The 20,160-nt window shown below is 47.8% G+C and overlaps 3 protein-coding genes across 3 annotated transcripts in view; 1 reads left to right on the forward strand and 2 right to left on the reverse strand.

Annotated features, from left to right (window-relative positions):
• The window catches only part of LOC310865893 (lysosomal cholesterol signaling protein-like), a 53,404-nt gene that overhangs the window by 19,778 nt on the left and 13,466 nt on the right, over positions 1 to 20,160 (reverse strand). Inside the window, exons 6-10 of the mRNA XM_083775097.1 lie at positions 20,049 to 20,154; positions 16,716 to 16,871; positions 10,558 to 10,641; positions 10,248 to 10,371; positions 524 to 608 (exon numbers count right to left, since the gene is read on the reverse strand). Coding sequence (XP_083631223.1) covers positions 524 to 608; positions 10,248 to 10,371; positions 10,558 to 10,641; positions 16,716 to 16,871; positions 20,049 to 20,154 — 555 coding nt within the window. The remainder of the gene's footprint in view (positions 1 to 523; positions 609 to 10,247; positions 10,372 to 10,557; positions 10,642 to 16,715; positions 16,872 to 20,048; positions 20,155 to 20,160) is intronic.
• Positions 4,772 to 5,215, reverse strand: LOC310866072 (small ribosomal subunit protein uS12m-like; the record flags this gene model as incomplete). Its single annotated transcript, XM_083775374.1, has 1 exon — positions 4,772 to 5,215. The coding sequence occupies one exon, from the start codon at positions 5,213 to 5,215 to the stop codon at positions 4,772 to 4,774; it is 444 nt and encodes a 147-aa protein (XP_083631500.1).
• On the forward strand, positions 12,368 to 14,626 carry LOC310865203 (protein farnesyltransferase subunit beta-like; the record flags this gene model as incomplete). The annotated part of the gene is made up of 2 exons (XM_083774227.1): positions 12,368 to 13,828; positions 14,267 to 14,626. The coding sequence occupies 2 exons, from the start codon at positions 12,368 to 12,370 to the stop codon at positions 14,624 to 14,626; spliced, it is 1,821 nt and encodes a 606-aa protein (XP_083630353.1).

Raw genomic sequence — 20,160 nt, forward strand, 5'->3', positions numbered from 1 at the left:
AGGACGTCCCACACCTACCTACGTGGACGTACTAAAGAAAGATGCTGGTGCAGAAAGCACAATTCTAAAACGGGTAGTCCCAATACTCGATTCTGATTGGCTGGTTACACCGGTCACGTGACCGGTGTAAATTCCACCGATAACCCACTCCTTCAATCACTGGGGCTACATGCCGAGCAAAACAAGGAAGTGATGTGGCTCGCTCTGGTGGCGCAAAGCGTAGCTACTTTTGTGAATTCAATCGTTTTATTAGGTTAATAAAACCCTACGGCCAGTGTAAAATACCCGGTAACCTGAGACCTCTCGTGGCTTATTGCTTAAAGGAGCTGGCGAGATGTACGGAGAACCGAGAGGACTGGAGACGCCGATGGAGGGCTCGTCTGAGGACGACCTAGAGAGATTGTAAAACTACGCCGTTTGACTGATATAATTGTAAAACGCGGCCATTCGGCTGATAGAATTGTAAAACACAGCCATTCGATCGGCCGTTTAAAACTATGTTTAGCTAACGTAGGTTACGTACCCCCAGCCCAGCACCATGAAGACCCCCGGTCTGAGCCTCAGCAGGTCATCTCTGTTGGTCAGGGCCAGACACAGAGGAATCAAACCTGTGGACACACAGAGGGCAGAGGTCAGAGGTCAAGGCCAGACACAGAGGGATCAAACCTGTGGACACACAGAGGTCAGAGGTCAGGGCCAGACACAGAAGAATCAAACCAAATCTTGGGATCTCGTCCATGGCTACCTGTGCATTATTAAATACATTTCGGGCATGGCTTCCAAAGAGTTTTAAAATAAATCGTCAAATCGTGCATCTTTTAAAACAGGCCCTTTCAGCAGGCCCAAGGGAGAGGAAATGATCCTTCATTTCAACAGGTGATCACCCCCCCCCCCTCCTTCCTTTTTCCCCAGTTTTCTTTTATTTTTTCCTGAAATTATTTAAATGTTCTTGTTGTTATTGATGATATTGTCTATGAATTGATTGCATGGGTCCTAAAGGACTTGTTTTTTAACAGTGTTTGATTGAACTCTGTTGCCGTTTGTGTACATGTTGTGTTCAATAAACGACTCTGTTGCTGTTTGTGTACATGTTGTGTTCAATAAACTACTTTAACAGTGTCTGACTGAACTCTGTTGCTGTTTGTGTACATGTTGTGTTCAATAAACTACTTTAACAGTGTCTGACTGAACTCTGTTGCTGTTTGTGTACATGTTGTGTTCTATAAACTACTTTAACAGTGTCTGACTGAACTCTGTTGCTGTTTGTGTACATGTTGTGTTCAATAAACTACTTTAACAGTGTGTGACTGAACTCTGTTGCTGTTTGTGTACATGTTGTGTTCAATAAACTACTTTAACAGTGTCTGACTGAACTCTGTTGCTGTTTGTGTACATGTTGTGTTCAATAAACTACTTTAACAGTGTCTGACTGAACTCTGTTGCTGTTTGTGTACATGTTGTGTTCAATAAACTACTTTAACAGTGTCTGACTGAACTCTGTTGCTGTTTGTGTACATGTTGTGTTCTATAAACTACTTTAACAGTGTCTGACTGAACTCTGTTGCTGTTTGTGTACATGTTGTGTTCTATAAACTACTTTAACAGTGTCTGACTGAACTCTGTTGCTGTTTGTGTACATGTTGTGTTCAATAAACTACTTTAACAGTGTCTGACTGAACTCTGTTGCTGTTTGTGTACATGTTGTGTTCAATAAACTACTTTAACAGTGTCTGACTGAACTCTGTTGCTGTTTGTGTACATGTTGTGTTCAATAAACTACTTTAACAGTGTCTGACTGAACTCTGTTGCTGTTTGTGTACATGTTGTGTTCTATAAACTACTTTAACAGTGTCTGACTGAACTCTGTTGCTGTTTGTGTACATGTTGTGTTCAATAAACTACTTTAACAGTGTCTGACTGAACTCTGTTGCTGTTTGTGTACATGTTGTGTTCTATAAACTACTTTAACAGTGTCTGACTGAACTCTGTTGCTGTTTGTGTACATGTTGTGTTCAATAAACTACTTTAACAGTGTCTGACTGAACTCTGTTGCTGTTTGTGTACATGTTGTGTTCAATAAACTACTTTAACAGTGTCTGACTGAACTCTGTTGCTGTTTGTGTACATGTTGTGTTCAATAAACTACTTTAACAGTGTCTGACTGAACTCTGTTGCTGTTTGTGTACATGTTGTGTTCAATAAACTACTTTAACAGTGTCTGACTGAACTCTGTTGCTGTTTGTGTACATGTTGTGTTCTATAAACTACTTTAACAGTGTCTGACTGAACTCTGTTGCTGTTTGTGTACATGTTGTGTTCTATAAACTACTTTAACAGTGTCTGACTGAACTCTGTTGCTGTTTGTGTACATGTTGTGTTCTATAAACTACTTTAACAGTGTCTGACTGAACTCTGTTGCTGTTTGTGTACATGTTGTGTTCTATAAACTACTTTAACAGTGTCTGACTGAACTCTGTTGCTGTTTGTGTACATGTTGTGTTCTATAAACTGCTTTAACAGTGTCTGACTGAACTCTGTTGCTGTTTGTGTACATGTTGTGTTCTATAAACTACTTTAACAGTGTCTGACTGAACTCTGTTGCTGTTTGTGTACATGTTGTGTTCTATAAACTACTTTAACAGTGTGTGACTGAACTCTGTTGCTGTTTGTGTACATGTTGTGTTCAATAAACTACTTTAACAGTGTCTGACTGAACTCTGTTGCTGTTTGTGTACATGTTGTGTTCAATAAACTACTTTAAAAGTGTCTGACTGAACTCTGTTGCTGTTTGTGTACATGTTGTGTTCTATAAACTACTTTAACAGTGTCTGACTGAACTCTGTTGCTGTTTGTGTACATGTTGTGTTCAATAAACTACTTTAACAGTGTCTGACTGAACTCTGTTGCTGTTTGTGTACATGTTGTGTTCTATAAACTACTTTAACAGTGTCTGACTGAACTCTGTTGCTGTTTGTGTACATGTTGTGTTCAATAAACTACTTTAACAGTGTCTGACGGAACTCTGTTGCTGTTTGTGTACATGTTGTGTTCTATAAACTACTTTAACAGTGTCTGACTGAACTCTGTTGCTGTTTGTGTACATGTTGTGTTCTATAAACTACTTTAACAGTGTCTGACTGAACTCTGTTGCTGTTTGTGTACATGTTGTGTTCTATAAACTACTTTAACAGTGTCTGACTGAACTCTGTTGCTGTTTGTGTACATGTTGTGTTCAATAAACTACTTTAAAAGTGTCTGACTGAACTCTGTTGCTGTTTGTGTACATGTTGTGTTCAATAAACTACTTTAAAAGTGTCTGACTGAACTCTGTTGCTGTTTGTGTACATGTTGTGTTCAATAAACTACTTTAAAAGTGTCTGACTGAACTCTGTTGCTGTTTGTGTACATGTTGTGTTCAATAAACTACTTTAACAGTGTCTGACTGAACTCTGTTGCTGTTTGTGTACATGTTGTGTTCTATAAACTACTTTAACAGTGTCTGACTGAACTCTGTTGCTGTTTGTGTACATGTTGTGTTCTATAAACTACTTTAACAGTGTCTGACTGAACTCTGTTGCTGTTTGTGTACATGTTGTGTTCAATAAACTACTTTAACAGTGTCTGACTGAACTCTGTTGCTGTTTGTGTACATGTTGTGTTCTATAAACTACTTTAACAGTGTCTGACTGAACTCTGTTGCTGTTTGTGTACATGTTGTGTTCTATAAACTACTTTAACAGTGTCTGACTGAACTCTGTTGCTGTTTGTGTACATGTTGTGTTCAATAAACTACTTTAACAGTGTCTGACTGAACTCTGTTGCTGTTTGTGTACATGTTGTGTTCTATAAACTACTTTAACAGTGTCTGACTGAACTCTGTTGCTGTTTGTGTACATGTTGTGTTCAATAAACTACTTTAACAGTGTCTGACTGAACTCTGTTGCTGTTTGTGTACATGTTGTGTTCAATAAACTACTTTAACAGTGTCTGACTGAACTCTGTTGCTGTTTGTGTACATGTTGTGTTCAATAAACTACTTTAAAAGTGTCTGACTGAACTCTGTTGCTGTTTGTGTACATGTTGTGTTCTATAAACTACTTTAACAGTGTCTGACTGAACTCTGTTGCTGTTTGTGTACATGTTGTGTTCAATAAACTACTTTAACAGTGTCTGACTGAACTCTGTTGCTGTTTGTGTACATGTTGTGTTCTATAAACTACTTTAACAGTGTCTGACTGAACTCTGTTGCTGTTTGTGTACATGTTGTGTTCTATAAACTACTTTAACATTGTCTGACTGAACTCTGTTGCTGTTTGTGTACATGTTGTGTTCAATAAACTACTTTAACAGTGTCTGACTGAACTCTGTTGCTGTTTGTGTACATGTTGTGTTCAATAAACTGCTTTAACAGTGTCTGACTGAACTCTGTTGCTGTTTGTGTACATGTTGTGTTCAATAAACTACTTTAACAGTGTCTGACTGAACTCTGTTGCTGTTTGTGTACATGTTGTGTTCAATAAACTACTTTAAAAGTGTCTGACTGAACTCTGTTGCTGTTTGTGTACATGTTGTGTTCAATAAACTACTTTAAAAGTGTCTGACTGAACTCTGTTGCTGTTTGTGTACATGTTGTGTTCTATAAACTACTTTAACAGTGTCTGACTGAACTCTGTTGCTGTTTGTGTACATGTTGTGTTCAATAAACTACTTTAACAGTGTCTGACTGAACTCTGTTGCTGTTTGTGTACAACAAACGACTCAATGGGGGAGCCTAGTGTTTTTTCTTCACGACGTGCCCACAGTCGTACTTCCCTCTGACCACGCTCAGCTTGACCCCGGGCAGGTCCTGCGTGCGGCCCCCCTCCACCAGCACCACGCTGTGCTCCTGGAGGTTGTGGCCCTCCCCGGGGATGAAGACCACCGCCTCCTTCCCGTTGGACAGGCGGACTCGGGCGCACTTACGGTTGGCGGAGTTGGGCTTCTTGGGCTTCCGGATCATGGTCTTCAGAACGACCGCCTTCAGCTGGGGGCGGCCGAACGTGGCGCCGGCGGGTTTGGGCGGCGCTTTGGGTTTCCCCTGGCGGTGCATCTGGTTGAGGGTGGCCATTGTTCTGATGCTGAGGCCCGGTCCCGTCCGCGTAGAGGAGGAGGAGGAGGACTGGGACACTCGTAGAAGAGACGTGAACATCGGTCTAAGACTCCACAGCGACGACATCGCCGCTGCTTGTATAGTCCTCGACCTACGGTAGGTAGGTAGGTATGATCCTCGACCTACGGTAAGTAGATAGGTATGATCCTCGACCTACGGTAAGTAGATAGGTATGATCCTCGACCTACGGTAGGTAGGTAGGTATGATCCTCGACCTACGGTAGGTAGGTAGGTATGATCCTCGACCTACGGTAGGTAGGTAGGTAGGTATGATCCTCGACCTACGGTAGGTAGGTAGGTATGATCCTCGACCTACGGTAGGTAGGTAGGTATGATCCTCGACCTACGGTAGGTAGGTAGGTATGATCCTCGACCTACGGTAGGTAGGTAGGTATGATCCTCGACCTACGGTAGGTAGGTAGGTATGATCCTCGACCTACGGTAGGTAGGTAGGTATGATCCTCGACCTACGGTAGGTAGGTAGGTAGGTATGATCCTCGACCTACGGTAGGTAGGTAGGTATGATCCTCGACCTACGGTAGGTAGGTAGGTATGATCCTCGACCTACGGTAGGTAGGTAGGTATGATCCTCGACCTACGGTAGGTAGGTAGGTATTGCCGCGCCTGGTTTTACAGTCAACACATCAGCTCGACCTCGATGGATAGAAGCTCTGGGCCTTTCTGTGTTATCCTTTCCACAGCAATGTGTGACCTAATGTTTGTGTTTTCTGCTAAATGCAGCCTAGTGTATATTGTAGTATCACCTGCCCATATATATACAGTATAGGTGCTGTACAACCATATTAGGATGTCACCTCTCCATATATGGCGTTACCTGTCCATTTATAGGTGCTGTACAACCATAGGGTGTTACCTGTCCATTTATAGGTACAACCAGAGCCATCTAATAGAAGAGTTAGGACATTGAGGGGGCAGAAACCCAGAGCCATCTAATAGAAGAGTTAGGACATTGAGGGGGCAGAAACCCAGAGCCATCTAATAGAAGAGTTAGGACATTGAGGGGGCAGAAACCCAGAGCCCTCTAATAGAAGAGTTAGGACATTGAGGGGGCAGAAACCCAGAGCCATCTAATAGAAGAGTTAGGACATTGAGGGGGCAGAAACCCAGAGCCATCTAATAGAAGAGTTAGGACATTGAGGGGGCAGAAACCCAGAGCCATCTAATAGAAGAGTTAGGACATTGAGGGGGCAGAAACCCAGAGCCCTCTAATAGAAGAGTTAGGACATTGAGGGGGCAGAAACCCAGAGCCATCTAATAGAAGAGTTAGGACATTGAGGGGGCAGAAACCCAGAGCCATCTAATAGAAGAGTTAGGACATTGAGGGGGCAGAAACCCAGAGCCATCTAATAGAAGAGTTAGGACATTGAGGGGGCAGAAACCCAGAGCCATCTAATAGAAGAGTTAGGACATTGAGGGGGCAGAAACCCAGAGCCATCTAATAGAAGAGTTAGGACATTGAGGGGGCAGAAACCCAGAGCCATCTAATAGAAGAGTTAGGACATTGAGGGGGCAGAAACCCAGAGCCCTCTAATAGAAGAGTTAGGACATTGAGGGGGCAGAAACCCAGAGCCATCTAATAGAAGAGTTAGGACATTGAGGGGGCAGAAACCCAGAGCCATCTAACAGAAGAGTTAGGACATTGAGGGGGCAGAAACCCAGAGCCATCTAATAGTAGAGTTAGGACATTGAGGGGGCAGAAACCCAGAGCCATCTAATAGAAGAGTTAGGACATTGAGGGGGCAGAAACCCAGAGCCATCTAATAGAAGAGTTAGGACATTGAGGGGGCAGAAACCCAGAGCCATCTAATAGTAGAGTTAGGACATTGAGGGGGCAGAAACCCAGAGCCATCTAATAGAAGAGTTAGGACATTGAGGGGGCAGAAACCCAGAGCCATCTAATAGAAGAGTTAGGACATTGAGGGGGCAGAAACCCAGAGCCATCTAATAGAAGAGTTAGGACATTGAGGGGGCAGAAACCCAGAGCCATCTAATAGTAGAGTTAGGACATTGAGGGGGCAGAAACCCAGAGCCATCTAATAGAAGAGTTAGGACATTGAGGGGGCAGAAACCCAGAGCCATCTAATAGAAGAGTTAGGACATTGAGGGGGCAGAAACCCAGAGCCATCTAATAGAAGAGTTAGGACATTGAGGGGGCAGAAACCCAGAGCCATCTAATAGAAGAGTTAGGACATTGAGGGGGCAGAAACCCAGAGCCATCTAATAGAAGAGTTAGGACATTGAGGGGGCAGAAACCCAGAGCCATCTAATAGAAGAGTTAGGACATTGAGGGGGCAGAAACCCAGAGCCATCTAATAGAAGAGTTAGGACATTGAGGGGGCAGAAACCCAGAGCCATCTAATAGAAGAGTTAGGACATTGAGGGGGCAGAAACCCAGAGCCATCTAATAGAAGAGTTAGGACATTGAGGGGGCAGAAACCCAGAGCCATCTAATAGAAGAGTTAGGACATTGAGGGGGCAGAAACCCAGAGCCGTCTAATAGAAGAGTTAGGACATTGAGGGGGCAGAAACCCAGAGCCATCTAATAGAAGAGTTAGGACATTGAGGGGGCAGAAACCCAGAGCCATCTAATAGAAGAGTTAGGACATTGAGGGGGCAGAAACCCAGAGCCATCTAATAGGAGAGTTAGGACATTGAGGGGGCAGAAACCCAGAGCCATCTAATAGAAGAGTTAGGACATTGAGGGGCAGAAACCCAGAGCCGTCTAATAGAAGAGTTAGGACATTGAGGGGGCAGAAACCCAGAGCCATCTAATAGAAGAGTTAGGACATTGAGGGGCAGAAACCCAGAGCCGTCTAATAGAAGAGTTAGGACATTGAGGGGGCAGAAACCCAGAGCCATCTAATAGAAGAGTTAGGACATTGAGGGGGCAGAAACCCAGAGCCATCTAATAGAAGAGTTAGGACATTGAGGGGGCAGAAACCCAGAGCCATCTAATAGAAGAGTTAGGACATTGAGGGGGCAGAAACCCAGAGCCATCTAATAGAAGAGTTAGGACATTGAGGGGGCAGAAACCCAGAGCCATCTAATAGTAGAGTTAGGACATTGAGGGGGCAGAAACCCAGAGCCATCTAATAGAAGAGTTAGGACATTGAGGGGGCAGAAACCCAGAGCCATCTAATAGAAGAGTTAGGACATTGAGGGGGCAGAAACCCAGAGCCATCTAATAGAAGAGTTAGGACATTGAGGGGGCAGAAACCCAGAGCCATCTAATAGAAGAGTTAGGACATTGAGGGGGCAGAAACCCAGAGCCATCTAATAGAAGAGTTAGGACATTGAGGGGGCAGAAACCCAGAGCCATCTAATAGAAGAGTTAGGACATTGAGGGGGCAGAAACCCAGAGCCATCTAATAGAAGAGTTAGGACATTGAGGGGGCAGAAACCCAGAGCCATCTAATAGAAGAGTTAGGACATTGAGGGGGCAGAAACCCAGAGCCATCTTATAGAAGAGTTAGGACATTGAGGGGGCAGAAACCCAGAGCCATCTAATAGAAGAGTTAGGACATTGAGGGGGCAGAAACCCAGAGCCATCTAATAGAAGAGTTAGGACATTGAGGGGGCAGAAACAGAGCGCTGTTCATGCAGCCTGAACTGAGACAAGCTGGAGTTGGAAATACGTTGTTTTAAACGAGGGCGGCGCAAATAAGAGCTATTTTAAGCATGTGTGCAACATGACAACTGTTTTAAAGTATTCTACAGTGACAACTAAAGTCTCTTTAATGTTTATGTTTTACGATTACTACAAAACAATCTAAACGGGCACCCATTTTGGTGTTAGCATCATGTTGTGCTTTAGCTATTTAAAAATAGCAGATCTACAAGCTCATATCGCGCCACCGAGTGGCGCGATACGAGCTTGTAGGTCTGCTATTTTTGAAACGTCAAAGAGCGACTGACATTTCTAGAATCTGATCTCAGGTCAGAATGGGTTAATCAGACCAGTGGGTGTCCAGTGGAAACCTCGTATGAATCTGATCTCAGGTCAGAATGGGTTAATCAGACCAGTGGGTGTCCAGTGGAAACCTCGTATGAATCTGATCTCAGGTCAGAATGGGCTAAAGCCGGGCTGTTTCCAATGCATTTCTGCCTACTTCCGGTCCCGACCTGGCCGTATGATTGTCCCCATTCTCAATAGAAGTCTATGTAGGAGACATTGGACTGAAGTCTATGTAGGAGACATTGGACTGAAGTCTATGTAGGAGACATTGGACTGAAGTCTATGTAGGAGACATTGGACTGAAGTCTATGTAGGAGACATTGGACTGAAGTCTATGTAGGAGACATTGGACTGAAGTCTATGTAGGAGACATTGGACTGAAGTCTATGTAGGAGACATTGGACTGAAGTCTATGTAGGAGACATTGGACTGAAGTCTATGTAGGAGACATTGGACTGAAGTCTATGTAGGAGACATTGGACTGAAGTCTATGTAGGAGACATTGGACTGAAGTCTATGTAGGAGACATTGGACTGAAGTCTATGTAGGAGACATTGGACTGAAGTCTATGTAGGAGACATTGGACTGAAGCCCCGTGAAGCGAACAAAGTTCTCGTAACTCTGTCTTACTCTATAGCTCGGGGTACAACCATAGGGTTTTACCTGCCATTATATAGGTGTTGTAAAACCATAGGGTGTTACCTGTCCATTCCATATACTGTATAGGTGCTGTACAACTACAGGGTGTTACCTGTCCATATGCAGGTGCTGTACAACAACAGGGTGTTACCTGTCCATATACAGGTGCTGTACAACAACAGGGTGTTACCTGTCCATATGTAGGTGCTGTACAACAACAGGGTGTTACCTGTCCATTCCATATACTGTATAGGTGCTGTACAACCACAGGGTGTTACCTGTCCATTTATAGGTGCTGTACAACCACAGGGTGTTACCTGTCCATTTATAGGTGCTGTACAACAACAGGGTGTTACCTGTCCATATACAGGTGCTGTACAACAACAGGGTGTTACCTGTCCATTCCATATACTGTATAGGTGCTGTACAACCACAGGGTGTTACCTGTCCATTTATAGGTGCTGTACAACAACAGGGTGTTACCTGTCCATATGTAGGTGCTGTACAGGGACCCATAGAGCAGGATGAAGGTCAGGGTTTGGCCCAGATGTCCGTCTTCCTGTTTCACCACAAAGTTCCACAGGACCATGCACACGCACACCAGGAACTGCAGACAGGAAGAGGAAGTCGCCATTAGTTCCACAGGATCGCACTCGCGCAAACACACACACACACACACACACACACACACACACACACACACACACACACACACACAAAAAGCCGTGCATAGGAGGGGCTAGTGCTTCTTATGATCACATTGTGTTCATGTGTTTTTTCCCAACACACTGACCTGTGCCAGGAAGAGATTCAAGGCGAACAGATGAGGGAGTCTGTTGAACTTCTTACTGAGCAGCATCACAGCTATGGTCCACACCTAGAACACACACACACACACACACACACACACACACACACACACAATGTGGCCAAATGTAAAGTGTGTATATAACTTTTGTGTTGTATTGTTCCACTACATTTCATAATGATAATTGCACGACTGAACAGAAATGATGTGTAATTTATGGATAGGCTAGGCTAGTATTGTATTGTTAAAATCCATAACTGGAATCAGCAGAAGCAGAAGCTGACAATCATGTGTGTCCTTGAGCAAAAACACTGAACCCCAGAACTGCTCCTGGTGAGCAATGTGAATGTGCATTTATATTTATGCACAGAGCAGTACGTTATCTTAAAGGGATAGTTTTTTTAACTTAAGTTGTATGAAATACTTGCCATTAACCCTTTTACTGCTGCCATTTATTGAGAAATTAGGACCTAATTCATGCCAGCATTTTTTTAATTTGAGCTCTTATTTTGAAAAGCCACATTTTGCCTCAACCGGAAGTGAGCTTATCCCTGCCAGCTTTACGTTGCCAAGACAACCTTTGTTTACATGATCGAATCATGCCGGTACATTTTAGCACTCCACAACGTCGGCTCGTGCCGTCAAAGAAACGCTGTTTTGACCAAAAATGCCATCTGGGACAAGGAATAGGAGATACAGGCGATTGAAAGAAACGGATAGAATGGATTCTTATGGCGACGGTGAATTAATATGAACGATCCATTGCAGTGCTAACAACACTGCTAGCTAACCGGCTAACGTGAGTAGCATTATGGCATGATCAATCATATGCACTATAAAAGCGCAATTGCCGAAGGGCTTCGGCAATGGCAGCAAGCGTTAATATCAAATTAATGCTTCAATTGCCGAAGGGCTTCGGCAATGGCAGGAAGACGGTTAATATAGTGGTTGCAACTGTATTGATTGCCCGTGGTGGGAGTTCTGCTCTGGTTTTGGTGAATATGAAGTAGTTCTGGTCATTTTGTGGGGGGGGGCACTGGGGGCCACACAGTAAAAGTAAATTAATCCACAAAACTAACGTCATTTGTATTGTTGACCTATTTCTAAAATATTAGCGCGACTTTCATTCAACTTTGACCCCTCTATCACATGGAACTATGTTTTGGGCGTAGTGATATGGACACAAAAAACATAGTTCTGTGTGATAGAGGGGTAAAAAAAGAACGAAAGTTGCACTAATATTTTAGAAATAGGTCAACAATACAAATGACGTTAGTTTTGTGGATTAATTTACCTTTAATATTCACTAAAACCAGAGCAGAACTCCCACCACGGGACTCTGGCTATCAATTAATACAGTTGCAACCACTATATTAATGGCAAGTATTTCATACATCTTAAGTTAAAAAAAATCTGAACTATCCCTTTAATGCTCCCGATTCCTGTTCTAATGGAGAAAGGATCTGAAAAGGCTCTGGAAGCCAGTTCCATGATGTCACTACGATGACGTCACTCAAAATCTCTATATTTGAACAACAACGAATCATCACTGCTCTACACTAGACAAAGCAGAGCAATCCATCCCTACCCATTACAATCCGTTCCATCACAGCCATTCCATTACAGGTCATTCCATTACAGGTCATTCCATTACAGCCATTCCATTACAGCCATTCCATTACAGTCAGGTGATGACATAGCAGCAGCAGTGTGTCAGTCAGTCAAACAGAAGGCGGTCTCTCGTCGGTCAACAGGAAACAAACCAACCGGCCCGGGCGTCGTCGCCGTCGCCGCCATGGAAGAAGCCCCGCCCCCTCCACCGTCATCCCGCCGTCTGGGAAAACGCCGCCGCGCCGAAGAGGAGCGCCTGGACGACGACGGCGTGGACACGTCCACGTCGGCGGAGCAGCGGCGAGTGGAGGAGCTCGTCCTCGCCGCCTACCGCAAACACACCGCTCCGGGCGACGACCACCGCAAACACACCGCTCCGGGCGACGACCGCAAACACACCGCTCCGGGCGACGACCACAAACACACCGCTCCGGGCGACGACCACCACAAACACACCGCTCCGGGCGACGACCACCGCAAACACACCGCTCCGGGCGACGACCGCAAACACACCGCTCCGGGCGACGACCACCACAAACACACCGCTCCGGGCGACGACCACAAACACACCGCTCCGGGCGACGACCACCACAAACACACCGCTCCGGGCGACGACCACAAACACACCGCTCCGGGCGACGACCACCGCAAACACACCGCTCCGGGCGACGACCACCACAAACACACCGCTCCGGGCGACGACCACCACAAACACACCGCTCCGGGCGACGACCACCACAAACACACCGCTCCGGGCGCGCCGCGGCCGACGCTGCTGAGGGAGCGCCACGCCGCCTACCTGAGGCGGGGCCTGACGCGGCGCCTGGGGCCGGGGCACAGCGGGCTGGACGCCAGCCGGCCCTGGCTCTGCTACTGGATCCTCCACGGGCTGGAGCTGCTGGGCCGGCCGGTGGGCGACGGTACCGATGGTACCGGTACCGACACCGTGGCCTCGGACGTGTGCCGCTTCCTGGCGCGCTGCCAGAGCCCCCGGGGGGGCTTCGGCGGCGGGCCGGGCCAGCTGGCCCACCTGGCGCCCACCTACGCGGCCGTGGCGGCGCTCTGCACGCTGGGCACGGCCGAGGCGTACGCCGTGGTGGACCGGACCGGGCTGCTCCGCTTCCTGCGGGCGATGCGGCGACGCCGGGAGGAGGAGGAGGACGGCGGGTCGTTCTCCATGCACGCGGGCGGCGAGGCGGACGTGCGCGGGGTCTACTGCGCCGCGGCCGTGGCCTCGCTGGTGTTCCCGTCGGCGAACGACGACGGGAACACCAGCGAGGCCACGCTGTTCGAGGGCACGGCGGCGTGGCTCGGCCGCTGTCAGAGCTGGGAGGGCGGGCTGGGCGGCGCGCCGGGCCTGGAGGCCCACGGAGGGTACTCGTACTGCGGCGCCGCCGCCGCCACGCTCCTCCTGGGCGGCCAGGCGGGGGCGCCGCCCTCGCCGCCGGGCCTGGGCCTGGGCCTGGGCCTGGACCTCGGGGCCCTGCTGCGCTGGGCCGCGGGCCGGCAGACGCGCTGCGAGGGAGGATTCCAGGGCCGCTGCAACAAGCTGGTGGACGGCTGTTACTCCTTCTGGCAGGGCGCGCTGCTCGCCATGATCCATGACGCGCTGGGGGGAGGAGGAGGAGGAGGAGGAGGCGGAGAGGGAGGAGGAGGAGGAGGAGGAGGAGGAGGAGGAGGAGGAGGAGGAGGAGGCGGAGAGGGAGGAGGCGGTGGTGGTTTCGGAGAGGAGTCCGACCCCAGCCGTGACGAAACTGACGTCGTAGAAGAGGAGTCTAAGTTGAACAGCGACGAAGCCGTCTTGGTGGAAGAGGAGTCTACTTCGAGTCACGACAAACCCGTTTTCAGAGACGAGTCTAATTCCAGCGGTAACGAAGCCGTCCTCGTAGAAGACGAGCCCGACCGGAGCCGTGACAAAACCGTCCTCGTAGACGAGACAATTTTTAGCACCGATAAAACCTCTTTCCTACAAAATGAGTGTAATTTGAGCACCGACAAAACCTCTTTCCTACACGACGAGTCCAAGTCGAGCCGCCACAACGAAGCCGTTTCGGGAGGCGAAACGTCTGATCGGAGCCGCCAGAGGACGCTGTTCGACCAGCAGGCGTTGCAGGAGTACATCCTGCTGTGCTGCCAGGACCCGGCCGGAGGCCTGCTGGACAAGCCCGGCAAGGAGCCGGACTTCTACCACACCTGCTACTGCCTGAGCGGCCTCTCCGTGGCCCAGACGGAGACGGTGGTGGGCGGGGAGCAGAACCGGCTGGCCCGGACCCATCCCGTCTACAACATCAGTCCACAGAAGGTGGCCCGGGCCCGGCAGCACTTCCAGCGGTTGCCGCCGGTGGTGGTACCGGCGGCGAGCGACCCGAGACAAGCACCCGAAAGCACTCCGACAGCAGCAGACGGTGAAGAAGATCCTTTTGGCTTCGCGGGACAGTCCTAAGGGAACTTAGACGCTTTGTGGACAGTCCTAAGGGAACTTAGACGCTTTGTGGACAGTCCTAAGGGAACTTAGACGCTTTGTGGACAGTCCTAAGGGAACTTAGACGCTTTGTGGACAGTCCTAAGGGAACTTAGACGCTTTGTGGACAGTCCTAAGGGAACTTAGACGCTTTGTGGACAGTCCTAAGGGAACTTAGACGCTTTGTGGACAGTCCTAAGGGAACTTAGACGCTTTGTGGACAGTCCTAAGGGAACTTAGACGCTTTGTGGACAGTCCTAAGGGAACTTAGATGCTTTGTGGACAGTCCTAAGGGAACTTAGACGCTTTGGACAGTCCTAAGGGAACTTAGACGCTTTGTGCTTTACTACGGACTATATTTATTATTGCTAGCGAGTATTCTATTATTTTGGATCATAATCGGATAATGGCGATAACACTTGTTTAGAAGTACTTTTAACGAATGTAGAGTGGCAGCCAAGTCTATGGACTTTTAATGTTTGTTTAGAGCAGTTAAACAAACATTGACGTCATGTGGCAGCATGGCTTTGTTCATAAATGTCAGGATGAAGTAGCAGAGGCTGCGACGGGCGGCCTTTCTCTGTGGAGTTGCATGTTCTCCCGTGTCCCCTAGGGTAGGTACCCTCACATGTTCTCCCCGTGTCCCCCTAGGGTAGGTACCCTCACATGTTTCTCCCCGTGTCCCCTAAGGTAGGTACCCTCACATGTTCTCCCCGTGTCCCCTAAGGTAGGTACCCTCACATGTTCTCCCGGTGTCCCCTAGGGTAGGTACCCTCACATGTTCTCCCTGTGTCCCCTAGGGTAGGTACCCTCACATGTTCTCCCCGTGTCCCCTAAGGTAGGTACCCTCACATGTTCTCCCCGTGTCCCCTAAGGTAGGTACCCTCACATGTTCTCCCGGTGTCCCCTAGGGTAGGTACCCTCACATGTTCTCCCCGTGTCCCCTAGGGTAGGTACCCTCACATGTTCTCCCCCGTGTCCCCTAGGGTAGGTACCCTCACATGTTCTCCCCGTGTCCCCTATAGGGTAGGTACCCTCACATGTTCACCCCCGTGTCCCCTAGGGTAGGTACCCTCACATGTTCTCCCCGTGTCCCCTAAGGTAGGTACCCTCACATGTTCTCCCCGTGTCCCCTAAGGTAGGTACCCTCACATGTTCTCCCGTGTCCCCTAGGGTAGGTACCCTCACATGTTCTCCCCGTGTCCCCTAAGGTAGGTACCCTCACATGTTCTCCCCGTGTCCCCTAGGGTAGGTACCCTGACATGTTCTCCCCGTGTCCCCTAGGGTAGGTACCCTCACATGTTCTCCCCGTGTCCCCTATAGGGTAGGTACCCTCACATGTTCTCCCCGTGTCCCCTAAGGTAGATACCCTCACAAAAACATGCAGTAATCCTGATCTCTAAACTGCCTCCCCCTGGCCAGCCGGGGCGCCTGATGGAGGGGAAAGGAACTGGTTGGACGGGCTTTGTCCAAACGAGAAATCCCCCCCCCCCCCCCCCTCCCCCCATGTCAGGTGAAAAGAAGCAGCTTGGACTCCTCATGCATAGAAGGAAGCATGAGGTCAGTCTGTTGCCCTCCCCCCCCCCAGGTTGGCAGAGTGTAGCGCCCAGGATTACATTAGATAATTGACACTGGGTAAAAACTGTGTGATACAAAATTGTGTCATAAAAACGCACACACGGCCCAGGCCGTAGCGTAACGGTCTGGGCACCGGACTGGTGATCCAGTCGCGGTGTGCCGCGGGTTCGACTCCCGGACCCGACACGGCCTTTACCGCATGTCATCCCCCCCATCTCTCTCCCGTTTCCTGTCAGCCTACTTTCTATCCCTTAAAAAATCAATAAAGGCGTAAGCCGCAAAAAAATATCTTAAAAAAAAAAAAAAAAAAAAAACGCACACACACGCGCACACGCACACGCACACGCACACGCACACGCACACGCACACGCACACGCACACGCACACGCACACGCACACGCACACGCACACGCACACGCACACGCACACACACACACACACACACACACACACACACACACACACACACACACACACACACACACACACGCACCAGTGCTATGATGCAGACGATGCTGATGTTGAAGCTGACGTTCTGCAGCTCGGCCATGAGGGGGGCCGGGTCCATCAGGGGGATGGTCAGTAACCACGCCGACACGTACATGATGGGCGCAGACAGGAAGGTGCTGATGACCATGCCTGATGTCACCTGGGAGGGGGGGGGGGGGGAGAAGGGGAGACACAGGGGGAGACAGAGAGAGAGAGACAGGGGGAGAGAGAGAGAGAGACAGGGGGGGATGGAGAGAGAGAGAGAGAGAGAGAGAGAGAGAGAGAGAGAGAGAGAGAGATAGAGAGACAGAGAGAGAGAGAGAGAGATGAGAGAGAGAGAGAGAGAGGAGAGAGAGAGACATAGGGGAAGACAGAGAGAGAGAGAGAGACATAGGGGGAGACAGAGAGAGAGAGAGAGAGAGAGACATAGGGGGAGACAGAGAGAGACAGAGAGAGAGACATAGGGGGAGACAGAGAGAGAGAGAGAGAGAGAACTTGTAGGTCTGCTATTTTAGAAAAATCGCAGAACGACTGACACAGAAACATAGCTTTTTCAGAAAACTGTCAGGATGACATTTTTAGAATCTGATCTCAGGTCAGAACGGGTTAATGGCATTTCTATCTCTGGGACCCCCAGTTTATATTGTGTGAGGGGGGGGGGGGGGGGGGGGGGGGTGGGGTGGGCTGGGGCCAGCCAGTGTAAAATACCCGGTAACCTGAGACCTCTCGTGGCTTATTGCTTAAACTCACCACCTCTAGCTCCATGCTGTACTGCGAGGCGTACAGTAGGCCAGTGTTTCCCAACCTTTTTTTGTCCCAGGGAACACTTTTCATAGCCTAAAAATCTCGGGGAACACATAGGGGGGTGTATATAATATACATATATATTAAATATATATATATTATAGTAAAAGTAAATATATACGTAAAAGTAATATAATAAAATAAAAACACACATGACAGCACTCATCAAATAACGAGAATGAAAAGGACAGAGACAGTGCCTCAGTTTCAAAGAATTGCTCATGCAATGTGAAATGCCACCTAATCCTTTTCCTTGTCTTTATTATGGGCCAACTTGTGAAAGCTGCATGCTTTTATTGTGCAGGGTCTCAGTTCTCACAGCCTGCTTATTTTCACGTGCTGAAAATAGCTGATCGACAAGCTCACAACGCGTTGCGTCCGCAACGCGTTGTGAGCTTGTAGATCAGCTATTTTCAGCATGCAAGCGTAACACGTGTACGACGAAGAATAAATCACTGCGCTTCTGTGGAGGGAGGGAGATATATTTTGTTGGCCGAACGATGCGATCATGTTTGGACATGGACAGCTATTTTGGACAGCTATTTTTCGTGGCACATTATGTTTAATCACAACAACGTCACGTTTACTTTACGTGTTTGGGTCGGGACTACGAGAATCTAAATGTTTGGGCTAGTTCTGGACATGTAGGACTCTGTATGTGTCTGCTGTCTACGTGCATGTGGCTGCGCTCTGCGCGCTCCAGTCTTTCTGGAGGGAGCGAAATGTAGCCTCTTCTGCATGCATCTAAGCATTAACATTTCAATGGCCGAGGGTCGTTAGTCTATTGTTTTCCGTGTTGATGTTATCGCACGTCTAATTGTTAGACGTGTGACAACAACGACGCAACTATAAGAAGCCTGCAGCCCATTAGCTATCGGGGGAGAGTTAGGCTCAATCCCAATTCCTCCCTTCGTCCTGGCCCTTAGCCCTTGCCCTTGCTTATGCGCGTTCACGTGAGGGGGAAGGGTTATCTCAATTGTCTTTGGAGCGAGGGGTAGGGCCAAGGGTTAGGGCTAGAATCCCCTTCGTTTGAAGGGATATCTCGACGGGACTTCAAACGGAGCAACATCACTGAGGGGCAGTGAGGGCTGAAAGGCGGACGAGGTAAGAAGCCTTTTATGTCCTTTATTATGGAAAAATATTATAATAACCAATATTATTTGAATGTATTAACAATCTGCATCGCCAAAAATATCGCAATCTCTAGCAAAGGTTAACGTTACCTCACGTGAACTAACGATATGATACGGCGTTGCATTCATACAACGTTACCCATTCATTTGGCGCCGCATCGGCGCTTTATTCTTTTTTATTTATCGCCGGTGCGCCGGTGATACAACACGGATGCAAGCTAGATTATTAGCAGGCATCAGTCAGACCCCCCAGACCACGATATGTCAACATTCTGCAGTTTTGGAGCTCTTAAAAGCCGTGAAATAGCCTACTGTACCTACATAACGCTGTCACTGCATAACGTTGGCTACTCGCGCTGCAGTGATAGCTATGGTTTTATCATGACCAATGTTAAACTAATCCCCACAAGTTGCAAAACTTACATAACTAATTAGCAATGGTGTTGTTTTTTTCCCCAGGCAAACCAGCTACAGAACAGATTGCAAGCTGCCGTGCAGACTATACATTGGATGGAGATGAATCACGATGGCATTTTCATTGATAGAAAATTACTCTGTTCTTAATGATATTAAAAACAATGAACAGTGACCACAGCCCCTTCTTTCTATACTGTAAATTGTTTTTCCTTTTTCTAACCCTGTATATATATCTGTACCCATGCTATACAAACAATAATCAATTAATCAGGTACAACTGTTGAGCAGGTGTCAGAATGAGCTATATCTAGCTGAATTACATACATGGGCTACCAACATGAGACAAAATTACAATATATTTATTTCATCATAACCACAGCAATGTTATATTTACGTTCCATCTCTACATCTTAAATCAAATGGAAAGTAGTTTCCAAAGTGGGTTATGGGCTAAATGATAGTTTGTACACTCTCAGAGTTAATTAACATTGATTTTACAATATAAATTGGGGGTCCTAGAGACAGAAATGCCATCAAAGTTTGGGGACCACTGGCCTGTAGTGAGCTTGCAGATCAGCTATTTTCTGAGAACAGGTTGTATATCAATATCTACAAGGGACGTTCAATATTTAGGGACGTTCCAATTCCTAGGGGGATGATTTATCTCCCTACCCCTTGACACTCATTATGTAGGGACAAGGGGAAGGGGCAAGGGCTGAGGGGTAGGGTTAAAAAAGGAATTGGGAAAGGGCCTTAGTGTTCCGCCTGATTTGACAGAAAGTAACACTATAACTTAATTTCGGTCAAATTACGCGGAGCACTTGGACACATCAAACGGAGCACCAAAGCTCCGCGACACACAGGTTGGGAAACACTGCAGTAGACGGTACAGTACTCACCACCTCCAGCTCCATGCCGTACTGCGAGGCGTACAGTAGATGGTGTACAGTAGATACAGTAGGTACAGTAGATACAGTACTCACCACCTCCAGCTCCATGCCGTACTGCGAGGCGTAGATGGCCACGCTGGGCGCCGTGGGGAACACTCCGTACAGGAAGGCGAAGTTGGACAGGCTGGTGTGGTTTACGCTGGAG

The sequence above is a fragment of the Protomyctophum parallelum genome (genome assembly GCF_964188405.1).
Source record: "Protomyctophum parallelum genome assembly, chromosome: 10".
In the NCBI taxonomy this organism is placed as follows: Eukaryota; Metazoa; Chordata; class Actinopteri; order Myctophiformes; family Myctophidae; genus Protomyctophum; species Protomyctophum parallelum.